Source organism: Mauremys reevesii, linkage group 13 (genome assembly GCF_016161935.1).
Source record: "Mauremys reevesii isolate NIE-2019 linkage group 13, ASM1616193v1, whole genome shotgun sequence".
In the NCBI taxonomy this organism is placed as follows: domain Eukaryota; kingdom Metazoa; phylum Chordata; order Testudines; family Geoemydidae; genus Mauremys; species Mauremys reevesii.
Window position 1 is genome coordinate 5,140,097 of NC_052635.1, and position 22,038 is coordinate 5,162,134.

The window sequence follows — 22,038 nt, forward strand, 5'->3', positions numbered from 1 at the left end:
GGCAAACCCTTTATTGTAAATAACGATCAGAGCCCGACACCCCCCCAGGGATCCCCCCCCCGGAGCAGCCCAGGCCCAGCCATGGCGGGGGGGGGGCTCCCGAGCTGGGGATCTCCCCCCATCAACCCCTGGTCCGGATCCACCTCCGCTGTCGTGCCCGAGCCCCCAGGGCGGGGGGCAGGGAGCAGCAGGGGGAACCCAGGGGTCCGGGAAGAGCTGTTCCCTCGGGCTGAGGGTGGTGGGGTGGAAAGCAGGGGCGATGGGGCAGCAGCAGGGAGGACGCCAGCTGGGGGGACTTCAGAGAGGGGCTGGGGGGGTGGATGGATGGAGACAAAGAGGGGGGCAGGTGTGGGGGGATGGAGGGGGACGAGTGGAGGGAGGGATGAAGCGGGAGTGTGGATGGATGGAGCCGCATTTCAACACTGCTGGAGGTGGCGGGGGGGTGGGCAGACACCCAGTCCCCGCTCCCGCCCGTGGCACAGAGCACCCCTTCGCCTCCTGTGGGGCTCAGCCAGCGCGGCCTGGCTCTCGGTGCCGGGCGGGGGAGTTCCGGGGGTTTGGCTGGCGCGAGGGGGAGCCCCGTGCTGGGGAGCCCCTGGCCGGGGAGCCCCGTGCTGGGGAGCTGCGAGCAGGGGCCTCCCGGGCCGGGGAGCTGCGGGTAGGGGCCGGCTGGCCCCCTGCGGCTGGGGCCACATCCACAGTCACCACCCCATGGACCTGGGAGAGCTGTGGGCTGTCCAGGCTGGCCACCAGCTGGCGCCGCCCGGCCCGGAGCGGCACGAAGGTCTGGCGGAAGGAGATCGTCTGGTGCCCGCCGATGGTCCTGTGGGGAGAGGAGAATGGGTCAGGACACCTGGGTTCAATACCTGTCCTAGGAGTGGCAGGGGTCTAGTGGTTAGAGCAGAGGGAAGGGGGCTGGGTGCCAGGACTCCTGGGGTCCATCCCTGGCTCTGGGAGGAGAATGATGTCTAGTGGTTAGAACAGGGGGGATGATGGAAGCCAGAACTCCTGGGTTCTCTCCCCAGCTCAGGGAGGATAGTGGTTGGGGGGGACTGGCAGCCAGGACTCCTGGGTTCTCTCCCCAGCTCAGGGAGGATAGTGGGGTCTAGTGGTTGGGGGGGACTGGCAGCCAGGACTCCTGGGTTCTCTCCCCAGCTCAGGGAGGATAGTGGGGTTGGGGGGGGGCTGCTGGAAGCCAGGACGCCTGGGGTCCATCCCTGGCTCAGAGAGAGGAGTGGGAGCAGAGGGGAGAGGGGGGATCACTCACCCTATGTTCGTGGCCTTGGGGCTGGACACCCCCGACCCCTCCATGTGGAAGACAGCACCCGTCAGCGTCTGGGGCAGCGGGTTCTTGAAGACAACTTGCAATTGCGTCTCCTTCCCCACCACAGCTGGGCCCAGCACCTGAGAGAGAGAGAGAGAGAGAGGTGAGAACCCAGGTGTCCGGGACAGCTTTATGCTCCCCCACACAGCACCCCGCCTCCAGCAGTCCCAGGTATTGGAGTCCCCTCTTCCCACCTGCACTTGCAATGAGAGAATCCAGGCGTCGGGACCCCCCTTTACCGTGAACCACAGGTTCCCCCCTCCCCGATAGTGCAAGAACCCAGGCAGCCCACAGTCAGAGAACCCAGGTGTCCAGGCTCCCTTACAGTGAGCATCAGGTCCCCCCATAGTGAGAGAACCCAGGCATCTGGGCCATCCCCCACAGTCAGAGAACCCAGGCGTCCGGGCTGCCCCCGCAGAGAACCCAAGCATCTGGGCCCCCTTACCGTGAACATCAGGTTCACCACAATATAGTCAGAGAACCCCAGCATCCCCCCAAGTAGAGAACCCAGGTGTCCAGGCCGCCCCCCGCAGTCAGAGGACCCTGGCGTCCGGGCCGCCCCCTGCAGTCAGAGGACCCTGGCGTCCGGGCCGCCCCCTGCAGTCAGAAAACCCAGGTGTCCAGGCTGCCCCCTGCAGTCAGAGAACTCTGGCGTCCGGGCCGCCCCCTGCAGTCAGAGAACCTAGGCGTCCGGGCCGCCCCCTGCAGGCAGAGAACACCGGTGTCTGGGCCGCCCCCTGCAGGCAGAGAACCTAGGCGTCCGGGCCGCCCCCTGCAGGCAGAGAACACCGGTGTCTGGGCCCCCAGGCAGTCAGAAAACCCAGGTGTCCGGACCCCCTTACCATGAGTGTCAGGTTTCCCACCCTAGTGAGAGAACCCAGGCGTCCAGGCCGCCCCCTCACAGTCAGAAAACCCTGGTGTCCTGGCCGCCCCCAGCAGTCAGAGAACTCTGGCATCCGGGCCGCCCCCCACAGTCAGAGAACCCTGGCATTGGGGCCGCCCCCGGCAGTCAGAGAACCCAGGCGTCCAGGCCGCACCCTCACAGTCAGAAAACCCTGGCGTCCTGGCCGCCCCCGGCAGTCAGAGAACCCTGGCATTGGGGCCGCCCCCGGCAGTCAGAGAACCCAGGCGTCCGGGCCGCCCCCTGCAGTCAGAGAACCCAGGCGTCTGGGCTGCCCCTTGCAGTCAGAGAATCCTGGCGTCCGGGCTGCCCCTCCCCCCCCGCAGTCAGAGAACCCAGGCGTCCGGGCTGCCCCTCGCAGTCAGAGAACCCTGGCGTCCGGGCTGCCCCTCCCCCCCCGCAGTCAGAGAACCCTGGCATCCGGCCCGCCCCCCACAGTCAGAGAACCCAGGCGTCCGGGCCCCTTACCGTGAGCGTCAGCTCTGGCGTGCGCAGGCGGAAGCTGTGCTGCTTGGCGAGTACCTGCCCGGTCTGAGCCACCTTCCCCGAGACGCTGAGCATGAGGGCCGCCTGGTCCACGAGGTGGGGCTGGTACTCGGCGTAGGACACCACCATGCGGACGGACTGGGCTGCAGGGGGCAAGGAGGGGGTCAGAGAGCCCGGCAGGGGCGGGGGGCAGCTGCCCAAGGGCTGGGGCATCCAGGGTCACGGAGGGGCTGGGGCTGGGGGCATAAGGGGGGCTGGGCATCGGGGAGTTCAGAAGCTGGCGGTTCAGGGTGACTTGGGGGTGGCTGTGCAGGAGATGAGATCGGGGCTCACAGGGATGTGGGGGGTGTGGACTGAGGCTTAGGGGACAGGGTGATTTGTGGGTTAGTGATGGGGAGATAAGGGTTTGGGACCTGGGGGGGCTCAGGAGATTGGGGTTCAGGGAGGTTTAGGGGTGTGGATTAAGGTTCGGGGGTTTGGGATCTGGCATCAGGGGGATGGATTGGGGCCCAGGGGATCAGGGTTGCAGGAGGTCGGGGGATGGACTGGGGCGCGGGAGGTCAGGCTCTGCGGGGGGTGGGGGGTTTTGTGGGTTCAAGAGCTGGGGGATGTGGGATTGGGATTCAGGGGGATAGATTGGGCCTGTGGGGTCAGGGTTCAGAGACCAGGGGGCTTAGGGCTGCAGGGGGATCGGAGTTCGGGGGGGAAGCTTGAGGCCAGGGGCTCAGGGCTGCAGGGGTCGGGGTTCAGGGGAAGCTTGGGGCCAGGGCTCAGGGCCGCAGGGGTTGGAGTTAGGGGAGAGGAGCTGGGGGCTCAGGGCTGCAGGGGCATCGGGGTTGGGGGGGAGGAGCTGGGGGCCGGGGGCTCAGGGCTGCAGGGGATCGGGGTTGGGGAGGAGCTGGGGCCGGGGCTCAGGGCTGCGGGGAAACGGGGTTGGGGAGGAGCTGGGGCCGGGGCTCAGGGCTGCGGGAAACGGGGTTGGGGGAGGAGCATGGGGATCAGGGCTGCAGGGGTCAGGGTTGGGGGAGGAGTTTGAGGCCAGGGGCTCAGGGCTGCAGGGGATCGGGGTTGGCAGGAGGGCGTGGCTCAGGGCTGCAGGGGATCGGGTTGCGGGGAGGAGCTGGGGCCGGGGCTCAGGGCTGCAGGGGATCGGGTTCAGGGGAAGCTGGGGCTCAGGGCTGCAGGGGTCGGGGGGAGGAGCTGGGGCCGGGGCTCAGGGCTGCAGGGAGATCAGGGTTGGGGAGGAGCTGGGGCCGGGGCTCAGGGCTGAAGGGGATCGGGGTTGGGGGAGGAAATGGGGGCCGGGATCAGGGCTGCAGGGGATCGGGGTTGGGGAGGAGCTGGGGGCCGGGGCTCAGGGCTGCAGGGGATCGGGGTTGGGGGAGCTGGGGGCCGGGGCTCAGGGCTGCAGGGGATCGGGGTTGCGGGAGGAGCTGGGGCCGGGGCTCACGGCTGCAGGGGATCGGGGTTGGGGAGGAAATGGGGCCGGGGCTCAGGGCTGAAGGGGGATCGGGGTTGGGGAGGAAATGGGGGCCGGGGATCAGGGCTGCAGGGGATCGGGGTTGGGGAGGAGCTGGGGCCGAGGATCAGGGCTGCAGGGGATCGGGGTTGGGGAGGAGCTGGGGCCGGGGCTCAGGGCTGCCGGGATCGGGGTTGGGGAGGAGCTGGGGCCGGGGCTCAGGGCTGCCGGGATCGGGTTCAGGGGAAGCTGGGGCCGGGGGCTCAGGGCTGCAGGGGATCGGGGTTGGGGAGGAGCTGGGGCTGGGGCTCAGGGCTGCCGGGATCGGGTTCGGGGAAACTGGGGCCGGGGCTCAGGGCTGCCGGGTCGGGGTGGGGAGGAGCTGGGGGGGGCTCAGGGCTGCAGGGGTCGGGGTTGGGGAGGAGCTGGGGCCGGGGCTCAGGGCTGCAGGGAGATCAGGGTTGGGGAGGAGCTGGGGCCGGGGCTCAGGGCTGCAGGGGATCGGGGTTGGGGGAGGAAATGGGGCCGGGGATTAGGGCTGCAGGGGATCGGGGTTGCGGGTGAGGAGCTGGGGCCGAGGGCTCAGGGCTGCAGGGGATCGGGGTTGGGGAGGAGCTGGAGGCCGGGGCTCAGGGCTGCCGCGATCGGGGTTCAGGGGAAGCTGGGGGCCGGGGATCAGGGCTGCAGGGGATCGGGGTTGCGGGTGAGGAGCTGGGGCCGTGGGCTCAGGGCTGCCGGGGATCGGGGTTGGGGGAGGAGCTGGGGCCGAGGCTCAGGGCTGCAGGGGATCGGGGTTGGGGAGGAGCTGGGGCCGGGGCTCAGGGCTGCCGGGGATCGGGGTTGGGAGGAGCTGGGGCCGGGGCTCAGGGCTGCCGGGATCGGGGTTCAGGGGAAGCTGGGGGCCGGGGCTCAGGGCTGCAGGGAGATCGGGGTTCGGGGGAAGCTGGGGCCGGGGCTCAGGGCTGCCGGGTCGGGGTTGGGAGGAGCTGGGGCCGGGGCTCAGGGCTGCAGGGGTCGGGGTTGGGGGAGGAGCTGGGGCCGGGGGCTCAGGGCTGCAGGGAGATCAGGGTTGGGGAGGAGCTGGGGGCCGGGGCTCAGGGCTGCAGGGGATCGGGGTTGGGGGAGGAAATGGGGGCCGGGGATCAGGGCTGCAGGGGATCGGGGTTGCGGGTGAGGAGCTGGGGCCGAGGGCTCAGGGCTGCAGGGGATCGGGTTGGGAGGAGCTGGAGGCCGGGGCTCAGGGCTGCCGGCGATCGGGGTTCAGGGGAAGCTGGGGGCCGGGGATCAGGGCTGCAGGGGATCGGGTTGCGGGTGAGGAGCTGGGGCCGTGGGCTCAGGGCTGCAGGGGATCGGGGTTGGGGAGGAGCTGGGGCCGGGGCTCAGGGCTGCCGGGATCGGGGTTGGGGGAGGAGCTGGGGGCCGGGGGCTCAGGGCTGCAGGGGGATCGGGGTTATGGGGGAGGAGCTGGGGGCCGGGGCTCAGGGCTGCAGGGAGATCGGGGTTGGGGGGGAGGAGCTGGGGACCGGGGGCTCAGGGCTGCAGGGGGATCGGGGTTATGGGGGAGGAGCTGGGGACCGGGGGCTCAGGGCTGCAGGGGGCTCGGGGTTATGGGGGAGGAGCTGGGGACCGGGGGCTCAGGGCTGCAGGGAGATCGGGGTTGGAGGGGAGGAGCTGGGGCCGGGGCTCAGGGCTGCCGGGGTCGGGGGGCTGGGAACCAGGGCTCACCTCCCCCCGGCGGGATCTCCACCTGCCGGCTCTCCTGTTTGAAGGTGCTCCCCGTCACACCCGTGTAGAACATGGGGGCCAGGTGCAGTTTGAGGGACACGCTGCGGCTGCTGCTGCCCCGGTTGCTCAGGGCCACCTGGACGCTCACGTCCTGGCCCATGACGGCCTCCGAGGTCTCCACGCTCAGCGACACGTCCTCTCCCCACTCCTTGTTCTTGTAGATGTGCGCCTTGGTGCCATGCCGGGCCGCTGTCTCCACCGCCTGCCGCTCCGCTTCCGAGCCTGCGGGGGCACGAGGGGTCAGCAAGGGCGGGAGGGGATCCCAGCCGGGCCTCCCCCGCAGGGACCAGGGTCCTTGTGCAAGGGTGAGCACTTGTGCGCAAACAGCAGTGCCCGAGCATGCTCGTGTGTGCAAACACCAGGATGTACAAGGTGAGTGTGCAAAGAGAAATGGTGAGTGTGCAAAGAGAAATGGGTGAGTGTAAGCGTGTACATTCAGAAACAAAAGCCTGCAGATGTGGGTGTGCAAGGGTGAGTGTGCAAATGCAGAAAAATGACCGTGCAAACAGGATTGCAAGTGTGCAAACATGGCAAAGCGAGTGTGCAGGCATGTGCATGCAACTGTGGAAATTCAGAAAAAGGTCTTTCCAAAATGTGCAAGAATGAGAGCGTTCAAGTGCAGAAAATGGAGTGTGCAAACAGCTGTGTATGCGTGCATGAGTGTGCAAAAGTGACACATGCACATGAACATATGAGTGCAAACAAAAGTGAGTATGCAAACAGAAATGTGTGAGTGCACAAGAGGGAGTGGGCAGGCAAAAAAGCGCACATGGAAACGTGGGGGTGCACAGGTGAGCATACACACGTGGAAAAGCCAGCGTGCAAACATGATTGTGTGTGCCAGCGTGCATGTGCACAGCTAGCCGGGGTCAGGGTAGTGAACACTCGGCGGGTCCAGGCGCTCTCTGAGGCTCTTTTCCCATGAATTCCGCTCCCGCCCGCTGGGCCGCGGCCCACACGCCCGACACCAGCCCAGCCCAGTGTTTGGCACAAGCAGCGAGGAAAGGTGTCCAAAGCCAGCCACGCTCATTCCAGGGCTCAGCGTGCGCCGAGGAGGGGCCAGCCCGGCCCCTGGAATCCACTCTCCAAACCAGAGCTAAGCCAAGCCCCAGAACAAACACGCAGGGAACTGGCACAACAGGGTGGGTTGGGTCGTAGGGATGTGTCAGGACTTTGGGAGTGTATAAAATCCTCCCGCACCGCTGGGAGCCCAGCCTCCGTGTTAGGGGAGTGTCACAACTCCGCACGGGGCAGCTTCCCGGATTGAACCTCTCGCTCCTGCTGGTGCGCAGCAAGAAATCAGCCGGCTGTTGGCGGGGGTCCAGCGAGTGAGTGATCACCAGCACACAGGGAGACGTGAGCATGCAAACATGGATGGGGGAGGGCACAGGAACGAGCGTGCAAACCAAAACAGTGTGCAAGCCTGCCAACGTAGTGCAGAAGACATGCACACGAGCGTGCAAACACTGACACGTGACTGTGCAAACAGGGTGGCGAGAGAGAAGGGCAAGAGTGCTAGTGAGTGTGCGCAAGTGCAAGAATTCATGTGCCCAGTGAGTGGGTATGTATGTAAGAGAGTCCAAAGGGGCACGAGAGACCTGCAGGAGTCAGTGCTGCACTTGCACAAGGCTGTGCACGAGTGAGTGTGCTTTCCAAATCAAGGGTGCAGATGGGAATGGAGGAGAGTGCAGGCAGGAGCCCGATAACTAAGCGTGCACAGCGACAGGTGCTTCCCAGAGTGCAAGTGCAACAGAGAGCAAGTGCGTGACTAAGGGTGCAAGAGTGAGCATGCCCATGCAGAAGAGGGTGTGTGAAGTGTGCAAGAACGAGTGTGCAAATGCAGAAGAGGGCATGTGAAGTGTGCGACAGTGAGTATGCACGTGCAGAAGGCACAAGAGTGAGCATGTCCATGCAGAAGAGGGCGTGTGACACGTGCCAGAGCCAGTGTGCAAATGCAGCTGAGGTGACATGAGCAAGTGTGCACGACCGAGTGTGCACACGCAAGTGCTTAAGGCGGTGTGATTGTGGGGGGCAGGCCAGGCGGGCGGCGTGGGCGTGGGGCCCGGCCCCCCTGGCACTGCCCACCCCCCCGTGCCTGGCACGTACCCTCGGGGTGCTTGTAGATATCGGTGATGTCGTGACGCTCGTGCGAGCCCACGGCCTTGGTGCTGATCAGGTGCCCAATGGCCTTTTCCTCCACGTAGACAATCTTGTAGGTGCCGTCGGCCTGGCGCTGCCAGTACACCTTGTCGCTGTTCACCTGGGGCGGGATTGGGTCAGTGCCCCATGGAGACCCCGCTCCTTCACAGCCCCCACGGAGTGCCCCACCCCCACAAAGACCCCGCCCCTTCACAGCCCCCACAGAGTGTCCCTGCCCTCATGGAGACCCCGCCCCTTCACAGCCCCCACAGGGAGACCCCACCCCTTCACTGCCCCCACAGAGTGTCCCCGCCCTCACGGAGACCCCGCCCCTTCACAGCCCCACAGGGAGTGTCACCGCCCCCACGAAGACCCCGCCCCTTCACAGCCCCACAGGAGACCCCGCTCCTTCACAGCCCCCACGGAGTGCCCCACCCCCACACAGACCCTGCCCCTTCACAGCCCCCACAGCGTGTCCCCGCCCTCATGGAGACCCCGCCCCTTCACAGCCCCCACAGGGAGACCCCGCCCCTTTACTGCCCCCAGAGTGCCCCACCCCCACAAAGATCCTGCCCTTCACAGCCCCCACGGAGTATCCCTGCCCCACGGAGACCCCGCCCCTTCACAGCCCCCACAGGGAGACCCCGCCCCTTCACAGCCCCCACGGAGTATCCCTGCCCCCACGGAGACCCCGCCCCTTCACAGTCCCGACAGGGAGGCCCCACCCCCACAAAGACCCCGCCCTTCACAGCCCCCACAGAGTGTTACCGCCCCTTCACAGCCCCCACAGGGAGACCCCACCCCAACACAGTGTCCCACGGAGAGACCGAGACCCCCACCCCTTCACAGCCCTCCCCCAAATATTGATTTTCATCTTCAGGGGGAGCAGACTTCCCCCCCCCCAAATACCTCAGCAAAGATGAAGGGCGCGTCGTACTTCAGGTACACCAGCCCGTTCTTAATGGCCTCCACCGAGCAGGGTCCGCAGCAGAAGATACCTGGGGGAGGGGTTAAAGGGGGGGAGGTATGGCCAGGATGGGGGGAAGGGGTGGTGGGGGTGGGAGACACACACACAGTCAGACCCAACAGCCCCCGTGGGGCTTGGGGCCCCAAAGCCATGTTCCCGTTGTCCTGGGGAACTCCCCGACACTGGATCCCACCCACCAACAGAGGCAAAGTGCGCGCCGGGGGAGGGGGCTTCTCACGCTACAGCAGCAGGGGATCCCTCTGACCAAGACCCCCCCCATCTCATCCCCTGGCTCCGCCTTCAAACCTATCCCCCAGCCTCCCCCTCTTCTCCCCTCCCCCCTCTTCCTCTGCCCCCCACTCTGCCCCCCACTCACCACTGCTGGTCTCCTGGGGGGTGGCATCGACCACTTGCCACCCGTCGTACCCCGAGGGCAGGTCGGGCCGGGTCATCCAGCAGTCGTTCCACACATGGAAATTCCTGGGGGGCAGAGCGGGGGGTCACCAGTTGCCTCAGAGCCCCTGCTGGAGTAGCCAGGAGCTGCCCCCCAGCACCCGCTGCTGGAGTAGCCACGACCTGCCCCCCAGCGCCCCCCGGTGGCCTCCCCCTCACCAGACGGAGTCGGCGTTGAGCCGTTCCAGCGGTTTCATGTTCTCGTCGAAGTAGATGTCCATGGTGAGGCTGACGTCCGTGTCGTGGGCCGAGTTGTAGTTGGTGACTGTGCGGGTGGCGATCCCGAAGCACCGCAGGACTGAGGAGGGGGCAGAACGAGGGGGGGGGGTCAGGAGCTGCCATGGGGGACATGGCGACCCCCCGCCCCCTGCAGGATCCCCCCAGCGTGATCAGGGGCGGCTCTAAACATTTCGCCGCCCCAAGCAGGGTGGCACGCCGCGGGGGGGGCCCTGCCGGTCGCCGGTCCACCGGGGCCACCTGCCGCCCTCCCGGCGACCGGCAGAGCGCCCCCCGCGGCGTGCTGGGGCCTGGAGCCGGCCCTGCCGCTTCCCCTCCCTTTGGTCATTCCTTCGGCCCCCCAGTGACCAGTCAGACCAGAGCCTCCCCCAGTGGTGCCCCCCAGTGGCCAGTCGGGGGCAGCGTGTGCCCCCCCAGCAGTGTTCCCCAGTGGCCAGTTGGAGGCACCACATCCTCGCCAGAGGGGTCCCCCGACAGCCGGCCAGAGGTGACATGTCCCCCGCAGTGGCCGGCCGGGTCTGGCACGCCCCCCCCCGCAGTGCCCCCCACGGGCCAGGTGGCAGCGCGCCCCCCCCAGCAGTGCCCCCCAGTGCCCAGTTGGCAGCGCGTCCCCCCCAGCAGTGCCCCCTGGCGGCCAGCCAGGCCTGGCGCTCCCCCCCGGTGGTGGCCCCCGGTGCCCCCTGCCCCAGTTACCGCTGGTGACGACGCCGGCGAAGACCCAGCACTGGCCGTAGAGGACGGGGTAGCCGGTGCGGTGGTACTGCCGCAGGATGTCCACGCTGCCCACCCAGGCCGAGGGGTTAGTGCCCCGCGCGTAGTCGCCCGTCCAGTTCCCCACCAGCACCCCGTTGTCGTCCAGGGAGTTCACCTGCCCCACACCGGGGGGGGAGAAAGTGGTGAGTGGGGGGAGAAAGGACGGGGGGGACGACTGCTGGGACAGACGGACGGACAGACAGGTGCCGAGGGTGGAGGGCAGGACGGGATGGGGGATGGGCAGGGGGGTGGAGGTGCCTCCCCGCCCGCAGGCCCCTCCCCCACTCACCATGGCGGAGACGACGCGGGAGACGCTGATGGGGTCCCCGCGCCCCGAGTGGGGCATCCCGCGCCGGTCCAGGATGTACAGGCAGGCGTCCAGCATCCCCCGGTCAAACTGCGGGGTAAGAGACGGGGGTCAGTGCTGAATGGGCCCCTCCTGCCCCGGGACCCCTCCCCTAGATTGCCCCCTCCCCCTCCTGCCCAGGACCCCTCCCCTGGGGTACCCCCTCTGCCATCCCCCTCCTGCCCCAGGACCCCTCCCTAGGTACTCCTCCCCATCCTCCTCCTGCCCCGGGACCCCTCCCCTAGAGTGCCCCCTCCCCCTCCTGCCCAGGACCCCTCCCCTGGGGTACCCCCTCTGCCATCCCCCTCCTGCCCAGGACCCCTCCCTGGGGTACCCCTCTCCCATCCCCTCCTGCCCCAGGACCCCTTCCCTAGGATGTCCCCTCCCCTCCTGCCCCAGGACGCCTCCCTTGGGGTACCCCTCTCCCATCCCCTCCTGCCCCAGGACCCCTCCTGGGGTACCCCTCCCCATCCCCTCCTGCCCCGGGACCCCTCCCTCCCCATCTCTGCCCCCCCGTCTCACCTGCCCATAGTTCCAGGTGCGCTCCCCGATCTGGCTCTCGGTGCCGTAGTAGATGCGCCCGCTCTCGTTGAGCACGTATTCCTCCAGCCAGTCGTCGTGGGGCAGGTACACGGCATCCTCTGGGGGGGAGAGAGCCCATCAGCCCCGCCCACTGCCCTTAAGCCCCGCCCACTGCACCACAGCCCCGCCCTCAGCCCTGCCCACTGCTCACAACCCCGCCCCCTGCCTCACAGCCCCGCCCCTTGGCCATTCCCACCACCCCTCGGCCCCGCCCACTGCCTCACAGTCCCGCCCACTGGCCGTCAGCCCCGCCCACTACCCAAAGCCTCACCCTCTAACCCGCCCACATCAGGTGCACTGCATCCTCCCTGCCCTGCTCGTCCTGTGCCAGGTACAGCACGTGCTCTGGGGAGGACGGGTCCATCAGCCCCACACTCCCACCCTTCCCCATGACTCCACCCCCAAACCCTTCTGCTCCAGGTATACTGGCTCCCCCAGGTGTTGTGAGCTTCCCCCTGGCAGTGCCCCCACGTCCTGCGAGCTTCCCTCCGGCAGTGCCCCCACGTCCCACGCCCTGTGAGCCTGACCCCCATGGGCTGCGAGCTTCCCTCTGGCAGTGCCCCCACGTCCCACGCCCTGTGAGCCTGACCCCCATGGGCTGCGAGCTTCCCTCCGGCAGTGTCCCCACGTCCCACGCCCTGTGAGCCTGACCCCCATGGGCTGCGAGCTTCCCTCCGGCAGTGCCCCCACGTCCCACGCCCTGTGAGCCTGACCCCCATGGGCTGTGAGCTTCCCTCCGGCAGTGCCCCCACGCCCTGTGAGCCTGACCCCCATGGGCTGTGAGCTTCCCTCTGGCAGTGCCCCCACGTCCCACGCCCTGTGAGCCTGACCCCCATGGGCTGGGAGCTTCCCTCCGGCAGTGCCCCCACGCCCTGTGAGCCTGACCCCCATGGGCTGGGAGCTTCCCTCCGGCAGTGCCCCCACGCCCTGTGAGCCTGACCCCCATGGGCTGTGAGCTTCCCTCCGGCAGTGCCCCCACGCCCTGTGAGCCTGACCCCCATGGGCTGTGAGCTTCCCTCCGGCAGTGCCCCCACGCGCTGTGAGCCTGACCCCCATGGGCTGTGAGCTTCCCTCCGGCAGTGCCCTCATGCCCTGTAAGCCTGACCCCCATGGGCTGGGAGCTTCCCTCCGGCAGTGCCCCCACGCCCTGTGAGCCTGACCCCCATGGGCTGTGAGCTTCCCTCCGGCAGTGCCCTCATGCCCTGTAAGCCTGACCCCCATGGGCTGGGAGCTTCCCTCCGGCAGTGCCCCCACGTCCCACGCCCTGTAAGCCTGACCCCCATGGGCTGGGAGCTTCCCTCCGGCAGTGCCCCCACGCCCTGTGAGCCTGACCCCCATGGGCTGTGAGCTTCCCTCCGGCAGTGCCCTCATGCCCTGTAAGCCTGACCCCCATGGGCTGGGAGCTTCCCTCCGGCAGTGCCCCCACGTCCCACGCCCTGTGAGCCTGACCCCCATGGGCTGGGAGCTTCCCTCCGGCAGTGCCCTCACGCCCTGTGAGCCTGACCCCCATGGGCTGGGAGCTTCCCTCCGGCAGTGCCCCCCACTCACCGCGGCACCAGGGGTTGAAGAGGATGTAGATCTTGTTGCGGGGGTCGAAGGGCATCTGGTACTCGCCAGCCGGGCTCCGCGTCTTGACGCTGAAGCGGTACTTGCCGATGACGGCGGTGGGGGCGGTGCTGACCCGCAGGGACAGGCTGTCGTTGGTGGAGTCTCTCACCTCGGCCGCCCAGCCCAGTCCAGGCAGCGGGGCCCCCAACGGCACCAGGATGTGCGTGGCCTTGGACAGCTGGGGTGTGGGGCCTGTGGGGGGAGACAGGGAGTGAAACCCTATGTGGGGTACCCCCCGGCCCTGTGGTCAGCCCCCCGGCCCAGCCCCCTGCCCAGCCCCCCTCTATTCCCTGACACCCCACTCCCCAAGCCCTCCGGCCAGCTCCCTGGCCCAGCCCCCCTCCAGCCAGCCCCTCGCCTCACTCTGCCCAGCCCCCCTCTCTTCCCTGACACTTCACTCCCGAGCCCCCGGCCCAGCCCCTGCCCAGCCCCTCTATTCCCTGACACTTCACTCCCCAAGCCCCGGCCCAGCCCCTGCCCAGCCCCTCTATTCCCTGACACCCCACTCCCGAGCCCTCCGGCCAGCTCCCTGGCCAGCCCCCCTCTATTCCCTGACACCCCCCGCCCCGAGCCCTCTGTCCAGCTCCCTGGCCCAGCCCCCCTCCAGCCAGCCCCTCGCCTCACTCTGCCCAGCCCCCCTCTATTCCCTGACACCCCACTCCCCGAGCCCTCCGGCCAGCTCCCTGGCCCCGCCCCCCAGCCCAGCCCCCCGCCCCACCCTGCCCAGCCCCCCTCTATTCCCTGACACCCCACTCCCCGAGCCCACCGGCCAGCTCCCTGGCCCAGCCCCCCTCTATTCCCTGACACCCCACTCCCCGAGCCCTCGGTCCAGCTCCCTGGCCCAGCCCCCCTCTGTCCAGCCCCTCACCTCACTCTGCCCAGCCCCCCCTCTATTCCCTGACACCCCACTCCCCGAACTCTCCGGCCAGCTCCCTGGCCCAGCCCCCCTCCAGCCAGCCCCTTGCCCCACCCTGCCCAGCCCCCCTCTATTCCCTGACACCCCACTCCCCAAGCCCTCCATCCAGCTCCCCGGCCCAGCCCCCCGCCAGCCAGCCCCTCTCTATGCCTTGACACCTCATCCCCCAACCAGACAGACAGACCCCCCCCAACCCTTCTAGGAGAAACCTACCACCCATCCCCCCACACTCTGTCCATCTACCCCCATTGTCTAGGGATGGACCAGTCATCCCCATGTGCCCCCATCCCTGGGCCCAGACACCCAGATATATCTGATCTCACATAGCATAGGACTGGAGGAGCACTGCTGGGGGAAGCTCGCAGCCCCAGCGTGTCCCTAGCCAGGGGCACTGCTGGAGGGAAGCTCGCAGGCCTGGCACATCCCTGGCTGGGGGCACAGCTGGGAGGAAGCTCACGGACCCAGCATGTCCTGCTGTCCCAGCCCTGTGATTTCAGCTCCATCAGCAGGTCTGGGCAGGAGGGGCCCCTCCCAAACCTGTTTGACCTGAGTGTGGGGGAGCCGGGGTGGGGCTCAGTGGGGTGCGGTTGCCCCGCTTCCCTTCCACACCCTGCTGCCTCCCACAGCCTCACTCTCAGCCAGCCGGGGACTGCTGTGCTGCGAGCTTCCCCAGAGCAGTGCCCCCTGGCTGGGAGAGTGGGGTCTCCAGGGCTGTGCGCTTCCCCCCAGCAGTGCCCCAAGCTAGGGGGAGGGAGGGGGCTTCTAGGGCTGCGAGCTTCTCCCCAGCAGTGCCCCCAAGCTAGGACAGTGGGGTCTCCAGGGCTGCAAGCTTCCCTCCAGCAGTGCCCTCAGATGGGACAGGGGGAGAATCGGGTGTTGTGAGTTCCCCGCCCAGTGGTGCCACGTGGCCTCTGGGTCTGGCCAAGCAGGGAGGGGTGTGGGAATGTGGCCACCACATCTGGAGAGCTGCCGGAGCAGGCGGGTGGCTAATGACGGGGTGGGTTTGTGGCCCCAGGGTGTGGGGCCTGGGAATGGGGGTAATTACAGAGCTGGCTGGGCCGGCGACCAAGGGAACAGGCCATGCCTCAGAGCCAGCCCCGTGGAGAGGCAGAATTCCTCCCCCCGATCAGCCTCGGCCTCTCGTAAGAACGGCCAGACTGGGTCAGACCAAAGGTCCATCTAGCCCAGTGTCCTGTCTTCAGACAGTGGCCAGTGCCAGGTGCCCCAGAGGGAACGAACCGAACAGGGAATCATCAAGTGATCCATCCCCTGTTGCCCATTGGCCCCAGGCCCGGGCCACCATCCCGGCCCATCCTGGCTAATAGCCATTGATGGACCTAGCCTCCAATAATTTATCTAGTTCTTTTTTAAACCCTGTTATGGCCTTGGCCTTCACAACATCCTCTGGCAAGGAGTTCCCCAGGTTAACTGTGCGTTGTGTGAAAAAATACTTCCCTTTGTTTGTTTTAAACCAGCTGCCTATTAACTTCATTGGGTGACCCCTAGTTCTTGTGTTATGAGGAGTAAATAACACGTCCTTATCTACTTTCTCCGCACCAGTCACGATTTTATTGACCTCTATCATATCCCTCCTTAGCCGTCTCTTTTCCAAGCTGAAAAGTCCCAGTCTTGTTAATCTCTCCTCATTCAGAAGCCGCTCCAGACCCCTAATCATTTTTGTTGCCCTTTTCTGAACCTTTTCCAATTCCAATAGACCCTTTTTGAGATGGGGCGACCAGAACTGCATGCAGGATTCAGCAGGGGGCGCTGTGGGGAGCGGGGCCGGAGGTCCAGCAGTGGGGAGGTCCTGCCCCCCAGCACGTGATGCCATGGGGCAGTGGGGGGCACCATGGGGCAGTGCGGGGAACCACAGAGAGGCAGGGGGCACTGTGGGGTGGAAGGGAGGAGCAGCAGGGGGAGTTGCAGGGCAGTGGGGGCTGCTGGGGGGCACTGGGGGTGCCAGGGAGCAGCAAGGTGGCACAGTGGGGCAGCAGGGGGTGCCAGGGAGCAGCAGGGGGCAGCAGGGTGGAAGCGAGGAGCAGCAGGGGAGTCACAGGGGCCCCTTCTCTCACTGATGAGCAGCTCCAGGCAGACCCAGTGCAGCTCAGAGTCGTGGGGGGAGCACTGGGGGGGTGGGGACAGCACGGGGCGCTGGGGAGCAGCAGGGGCTGCGGCAGGGGCAGGGGGTGCCATGGGGAAGCCCCAGGGGCCTGGCTCTCACCGACGAGCAGCTCCAGGCAGACCCGGTTTAGCTCAGGAACATAGGGGGAGCAGCGAGAGATGGGGGCAGCAAGGGGTGCTGGGGAGCAGCAGGGGCGTGGATAGCAGGGGGTGCCGTGGGGGGCAGGGACAGCAGGGGGCGCGGCGGGGGAGCCCCAGGGGCCCAGCTCTCACCGACCAGCAGTTGCAGGCAGACCCGGTGCAGCTCCAGGCAGCAGGGGGCGCTGGGGAGCAGCGGGGCACCGGGCCAGCAGGGGCGCGGCAGGGGCAGGGGAGCCCCAGGGGCCTGGCTCTCACTGATGAGCAGCTCCAGGCAGACCCGGTTTAGCTCAGGGTCATAGGGGGAGCAGCGAGGGATGGGGGCAGCAGGGGCAGGGATAGCAGGGGCGCCGTGGGGCAGGGGCAGCAGGGGGCACCGTGGGGCAGGGGCGCCGTGGGGCAGGGGCAGCAGGGGCGCGGTGGGGCAGGGGCAGCAGGGGCGCCGTGGGGGCAGGGGCGCGGTGGGGCAGGTGCAGCAGGGGCGCGGGGGCAGGGAGCTCCGTGGGGGCAGGGGCAGCAGGGGCGCGCGGGGAGCCCCAGGGGCCTGGCTCTCACCGATGAGCAGCTCCAGGCAGACCCGGTGCAGCTCGGGGCAGCAGGGGCGCTGGGAAGCAGCAGGGGGCAGGGGCAGCAGGGGCGCTGGGGGCAGGGGCGCCGTGGGGCAGGGGCAGCAGGGGGCACTGCGGGAGCCCCAGGGGCCCGGCTCACCGATGAGCAGCTCAAGGCAGACCCGGTGCAGCTCGGGTCAGCAGGGGGCGCTGGGAAGCAGCAGGGCACAGGGACAGTAGGGGGCGCGGTGGGGCAGGGGCAGCAGGGGCGCCGTGGGGGCAGGGGCGCCATGGGGGCAGGGGCAGCAGGGGGCGCCGAGGGGGAGCCCCAGGGGCCCGGCTCTCACCGATGAGCAGCTCCAGGCAGACCCGGTGCAGCTTGGGGCAGCAGGGGGCGCTGGGAAGCAGCAGGGCACAGGGACAGCAGGGGGCGCAGTGGGGGCAGGGGGCGCCGCGGGGGAGCCCCAAGGGCCCGGCTCTCACCGATGAGCAGCTCCAGGCAGACCCGGTGCAGCTCGGGGCAGCAGGGGGCGCTGGGAAGCAGCAGGGCACAGGGACAGCAGGGGGCGCGGTGGGGGCAGGGGGCGCCGCGGGGGAGCCCCAGGGGCCCGGCTCTCACCGATGAGCAGCTCCAGGCAGACCCGGTGCAGCTCGGGGTCGTAGGGCTGCTGCAGCTGCAGGCGGATGTCAAAGGGCTGCCCCCGGCGCACGATCAGCTCGTCGTACTCGAACTCGTCCGTGTGGTGGGCCCGGCGATTCGCCCCCGAGCGCTGCCCCATCAGGTCCATGCCGCTCACCACCAGCATCCCCTCTGCGGGACAGGGCGCCGGTCAGCGGGGGGCTCTGGGGGGGCAGGGTCCCCCCAGGCCCAGAAAGGGGAACCCCAGTGGGGGAGGGGCAGGGGTCAGCAGGGGAAAACCCCGACCTAGAAAGGGGAACTCCAGAAGTCAGAGGGGCAGGGGACACCCCAGATCCAGAATGGGGGCCACTCGACCTGCAGCTGGAACCTCAGTGGCAGTTGGGGGAGGGGCAGGGGCCAGATGCCCAGAAGCTGGAGGGAGGGGGAAGGTCAGCAGGGCCCCCCCCCAGAGCAGGAGGGAGGTGCTGGGGCAAGGGGCACCCTGGGGCTGGGGATCAGAGTGGGGCAGGGTGCTCTGAAGGGGGAGGGGAACGAGGGGGGTTCCCAGTGGGGAATTGGGGTCTCATGAGGGGACATGGGGGGTCCGCGGGTGGACTCCAGTGGGGCGTAGCATCTGGTTTCTCCTCCACTCCCTGCTGCCCCCATCACCCACCCGGGGGACCCCACAGCGGTGCCCAGATCAAGTCCAGTGCTGGTTCACCAGCATGGGGGTCCCCTCCCGCCCCTGGGGAACCCCCCTCACCCCGGATGACTGGCTGGGCCGGCCGGGACCCCGGCACCTCCCCCGGCGCCGGCCCCCAGTCTGTGTCGTCTCTGGTCCCCGCGCAGCATTTGCAGCATCTGCAGAATTTGCTGAAGAAGGATCGCTTCCTCCTTTCAGGCGGGGGACTGGGGGGGCCGGGCTGGCGGACCCGGTAGCTGGCACTCGCCCACCTCCCCACATCCATCCGGGTATCGGGCTCCGGCATCCTGCCTGTGGTGGGAGAGAGACAAGCAGTGAACACAGTTCCCCAGCACTGTTATATGCAGCTGTTCCCCAGCCGTGCCCCACCCCAGAGGCGGCTGCATTTTAGTACCGGGTGCATCACTTCCTGACATATGTCAAGGGGAGGGCTGCCTGCCAAGTGGGCCACAGGAACCAAGTGATGGGGAAATCGGCCTCGGGACTGTGAGGAACTAGGTCAGAGATGCTTCACCCTGGTTCTGCGTCAGATGTCCAGCCTGAATCAGGAAGGGAACGTGCATGGGGACGGACAGACAGCCGGGGAGGTGACGTTGGGGTTTTGGGGGGTGCAAGGAGAGCCCAGAGCCGGCCGGGCTGCAGTACCTGGATCGGGCACTGGTGGGAGGGGGGGACTGTGACATGGGGGCGTGGCTGGGGCCCAGGGAAGCCAATGGGAGCGCAGGGTGGGGTCAGGGCAGAGGGGTCAGAAGGGGTTACCCTCTGCCCCAGGAACCCCACTGTGCCCCACCTGCTCACAGAGTGGAAATTTAACAGGGAATCGAGGAATTTGATGCCTCTGAAACCCAGGAGTCCTAACCCCCCCCTCCCCACCGTGCTCTAACCACTAGCCCCCCCTTTCCTCCCCCAGCTGGGGAGAGAACCCAGGAGTCCTGCACCCGCATCTAGCCACTGGTCCCCCTCTCCTCCCAGAGCCTGAGACAGAACCCAGGAGTCCTGACACCCAGCCACCCCGCTGGTCGAACTCCCTGTAATGCAGGCGTTGTCAAACTGGGGGTTGGGACCCCTCAGGGGGTCGCGAGCTGTCAGCCTCCACCCCAGACCCCGCGGCCACTGGGCCTCCGGCACTTAGAATGGTGGTAAATAGAAAAGAAGCGTTTTTAATTTCCAAATGGGGGGGGTCGCACTCAGAGGCTTGGTCACCAGTACGAAAGTTTGAGCGCCACTGCTCTAAGCACTGCACACCCCTCCCCGCCCTGCAGGGACTGAGGACCAGGGCTCTGGGGAGGGGACCCGGGACACTCTGCCAGGGCCCAACCCGCCCCCAGGCTAAGCACCCCACACCCCCATCACCCCAAAGCGCCCAACTCCCAAACTCCACCCCATTCCTTCCGCAGCCCCCAAACATCCCAGCACATCGTCCCCAGCCCCTCAGTATCCCAGCACCTCTTCCTCCAGCCTGCAAACTCCCAGCACCCCTTCCTCCAGCCCCCCAAACGTCCCAGCCCCCAAATCCCAGCTCCTCTTCCTCCAGTCCCCCAAACTTCCCAGCCCCCAAACTCCCAGCACCTCATCCCCAGCCCCCCCAAACGTCCCAGCCCCCAAACTCCCAGCACCTCATCCCCAGCCCCCCAAACTTCCCAGCCCCCAAACTCCCAGCACCTCATCCCCAGCCCCCCAAACTCCCAGCCCCCAAATCCCCAGCTCCTCTTCCTCCAGCCCCCCAAACTTCCCAGCCCCCAAACTCCCAGCACCTCATCCCCAGCCCCGCAAACTTCCCAGGCCCCCAAAATCCCCAGCACCTCGTTCCTCAGCACCCCAACTTCCCAGCAACTCTTTCCCCAACACCTCAAATCCTCAGGACCCAAACTCCCAACCCCTCGTCCCCCAGCCCCCCAATCTCCACCACTTCTTCCCCAGCCCCGGAGCCCGCAGCCCCCCGAGCCCCAGCCCCTCGAGCCCCAGCCCCGGAGCCCGCACTCACTGGCCGGGCGCTCGCTCGCTGCTCTGCGCTCTGGGGCCAGGCGCTGCGCTCCGGAGCTGCGAGCCCAGGGGCGGAGCCGGGGGCGGGGCCTGCGGGGGTCAGGAGGGTCCGCACCCAGCGACCCGCGAGTCACCCGTGACGGGGCGGGGGAAGGAGCTGGGTGACCTCAGCTGCCTCCAGGCACTTCCTCTCGCAGGGCCTGGCAACCCCCCCTGCCCCCGATCTATCCATCCTCACAGCCCCCCGTCCCTGTCCATCCCCCCACCCCACCTCGCACCCCCTTCCCATCCTCAGACCCCTCCCCAGACACCCCATCCCCACCCTGCACCCCCAGAGACACCCCTCCCCAGCCCCATATGCACCCCTCAATCGATCTGTCCCCATCTCTCTCCCCATGGACACCCCAGCTAACCTAGCCCCATACGCCCCCCTCTCTCCAACCACCCCACTCCCTCGCTGTCTCTGAGCAGCTCCATCCCCTGCCCCCGGCCCTCTGCTCCGCAGGGCCTGCGCTGTGGGAGTCCCCCAATCCCCTGGCGGCTGGGGGGCCCCCCACCACCCTCAGCTTCCCTGTAACCACCTCCCTGAGCCAGCATCTCCTGCTCCCCCAACCTGCCGCGCCACTGAACAGCCCCCAGCAACCATTCCCCACATTGCCAGGACAGAGCTGGGAGAGAACCCAGGAGTCCGGGTTGCCAGGCTCCCTGCTCTAACCACTGGACCTCCCTCCCCTCCCAGAGCAGGGACAGAACCCAGGCATGCGGGCCATGCTAACCGCAGGAGCTGATGGGGCTGCATCGGTACAGGCTCTGGGAAGAGAGTGAGGCTGGGGGGGGAGGGGGGGGTTGTCTCAGCTGGGGGCAGATTGATGGGCTCGGGGGAGGGCACTGGGGCATCTCCTCCTCCCAGAACCCCCAAGCCTGCCCCTCCCCCCTGAGATGCTCATTGTGCCAGGCATGGGGGAGTTCGGGCCCTAGTCAAGCCAATGCTGGAACAGACAAAACCCGCCCAACCTGCCCCACGGAGCCCAGGGATTCTCCCCCTGCGGGGAGGCTGGCTCAGAGCCAGCCCCAGGGTGGGGGCCTGGCTGGCTCAGGGGGGCAGAGAATGGGACACGGGGCCTCCCCCACCAGCCCTGCCAGTGCCCCTCACTCCCCACCCACAGCCCCCATTAGGCCAGCCCTGCCTGTGCCCCTCACTCCCCACCCACAGCCCTGGCAAGCCCAGCCCTGGGCTCCCCCCCTGCCCAGTCAGGAATTTGGGAGGAGGCTGTGAAGTGTCTCCCAGTTGAACCTGGCTCCCAGCCTGGGGTTCCTGGCACCGTGGGGCCGGGGAGGAGCCCCAGGTGGGGCTGGCTAGGTGCTGCCCCACATCACTCAAGGCCTGATGTGCCAAGAACTGCCCGGGATGTTGTAACCCCTGCGGTGGCTCCAGTTGCGTGTCGGGGTGTCACCGTTCCCACGAAGACCATGAAGCAACCACGGGCGAGCGGCGGATGTCGTGGCTTCCGCTGGGGTGCAGCAGCCCAACGGAGCACTGAGTGCGAGGAATTCGGTGTAACAGCCATGGCCCCACCCCAGAGAGGGGTGATGTCAGAGCAAATTCCTTCTGCCCAGGGAGTGGGCCAGCAGCCAGGGGCTGGGCTAGCGGGGGCTGCGGGTCGGGGTGAGGGGCGCAGGGAGGGCAGGGCTGGACTAGCAGGGGCTGCGGGTGAGGAGGGGCACCGGCAGAGCTAGAGGATGGGGAACAGGGGGGCTGCTGGGCAGGCGGGGGGAGGGACGGGGGGGCTGTGGGTCAGGAGTGAGGGGCACTGGCAGGGCGTGGGGGGGTAGGGCTGGACTAGCAGGGGCTGTGGGTCGGGAGGGGCACCGGCAGAGCTGTTGGGGGCGATGGAGGGGGGGGGGCTGTGGGTCGGGAGTGAGGGGCACAGGCAGGGCGTGGGGGTGGGGTAGGGGCAGACTAGCAGGGG

At 67.9% G+C, this 22,038-nt stretch overlaps 1 protein-coding gene across 1 annotated transcript; it reads right to left on the reverse strand.

Annotated features, from left to right (window-relative positions):
- Positions 1-52: 52 nt before the first annotated feature.
- Positions 53-20,096, reverse strand: TGM1 (transglutaminase 1). Its single transcript, XM_039497195.1, has 15 exons — positions 20,070-20,096; positions 18,146-18,376; positions 17,383-17,574; positions 12,981-13,232; positions 11,373-11,491; positions 10,794-10,901; positions 10,445-10,619; positions 9,674-9,812; positions 9,438-9,541; positions 9,004-9,092; positions 8,062-8,215; positions 5,896-6,177; positions 2,694-2,854; positions 1,268-1,404; positions 53-823 (listed from the first exon to the last, which is right to left on the reverse strand). The coding sequence occupies exons 2-15, from the start codon at positions 18,369-18,371 to the stop codon at positions 508-510; spliced, it is 2,454 nt and encodes an 817-aa protein (XP_039353129.1). The 5' UTR covers positions 18,372-18,376; positions 20,070-20,096; the 3' UTR covers positions 53-507.
- Between the last annotated feature and the right edge of the window lie 1,942 nt (positions 20,097-22,038).

What these genes read in the sequence shown, in the direction of transcription:
- TGM1 (XM_039497195.1), bottom strand. Translation starts at nt 18,371, where the DNA reads ATGCCGGAGCCCGATACCCGGATGGATGTGGGGAGGTGGGCGAGTGCC. An exon ending in CTGCCTGGAGCTGCTCATCG is followed by an intron (nt 13,233 to 17,382) that starts GTGAGAGCCGGG and finishes CTCCCCCCACAG; the next exon opens with GCCCCACACCCCAGCTGTCC. An exon ending in CCCAAGGCCACGAACATAGG is followed by an intron (nt 824 to 1,267) that starts GTGAGTGATCCC and finishes CTCTCCCCACAG; the next exon opens with GACCATCGGCGGGCACCAGA.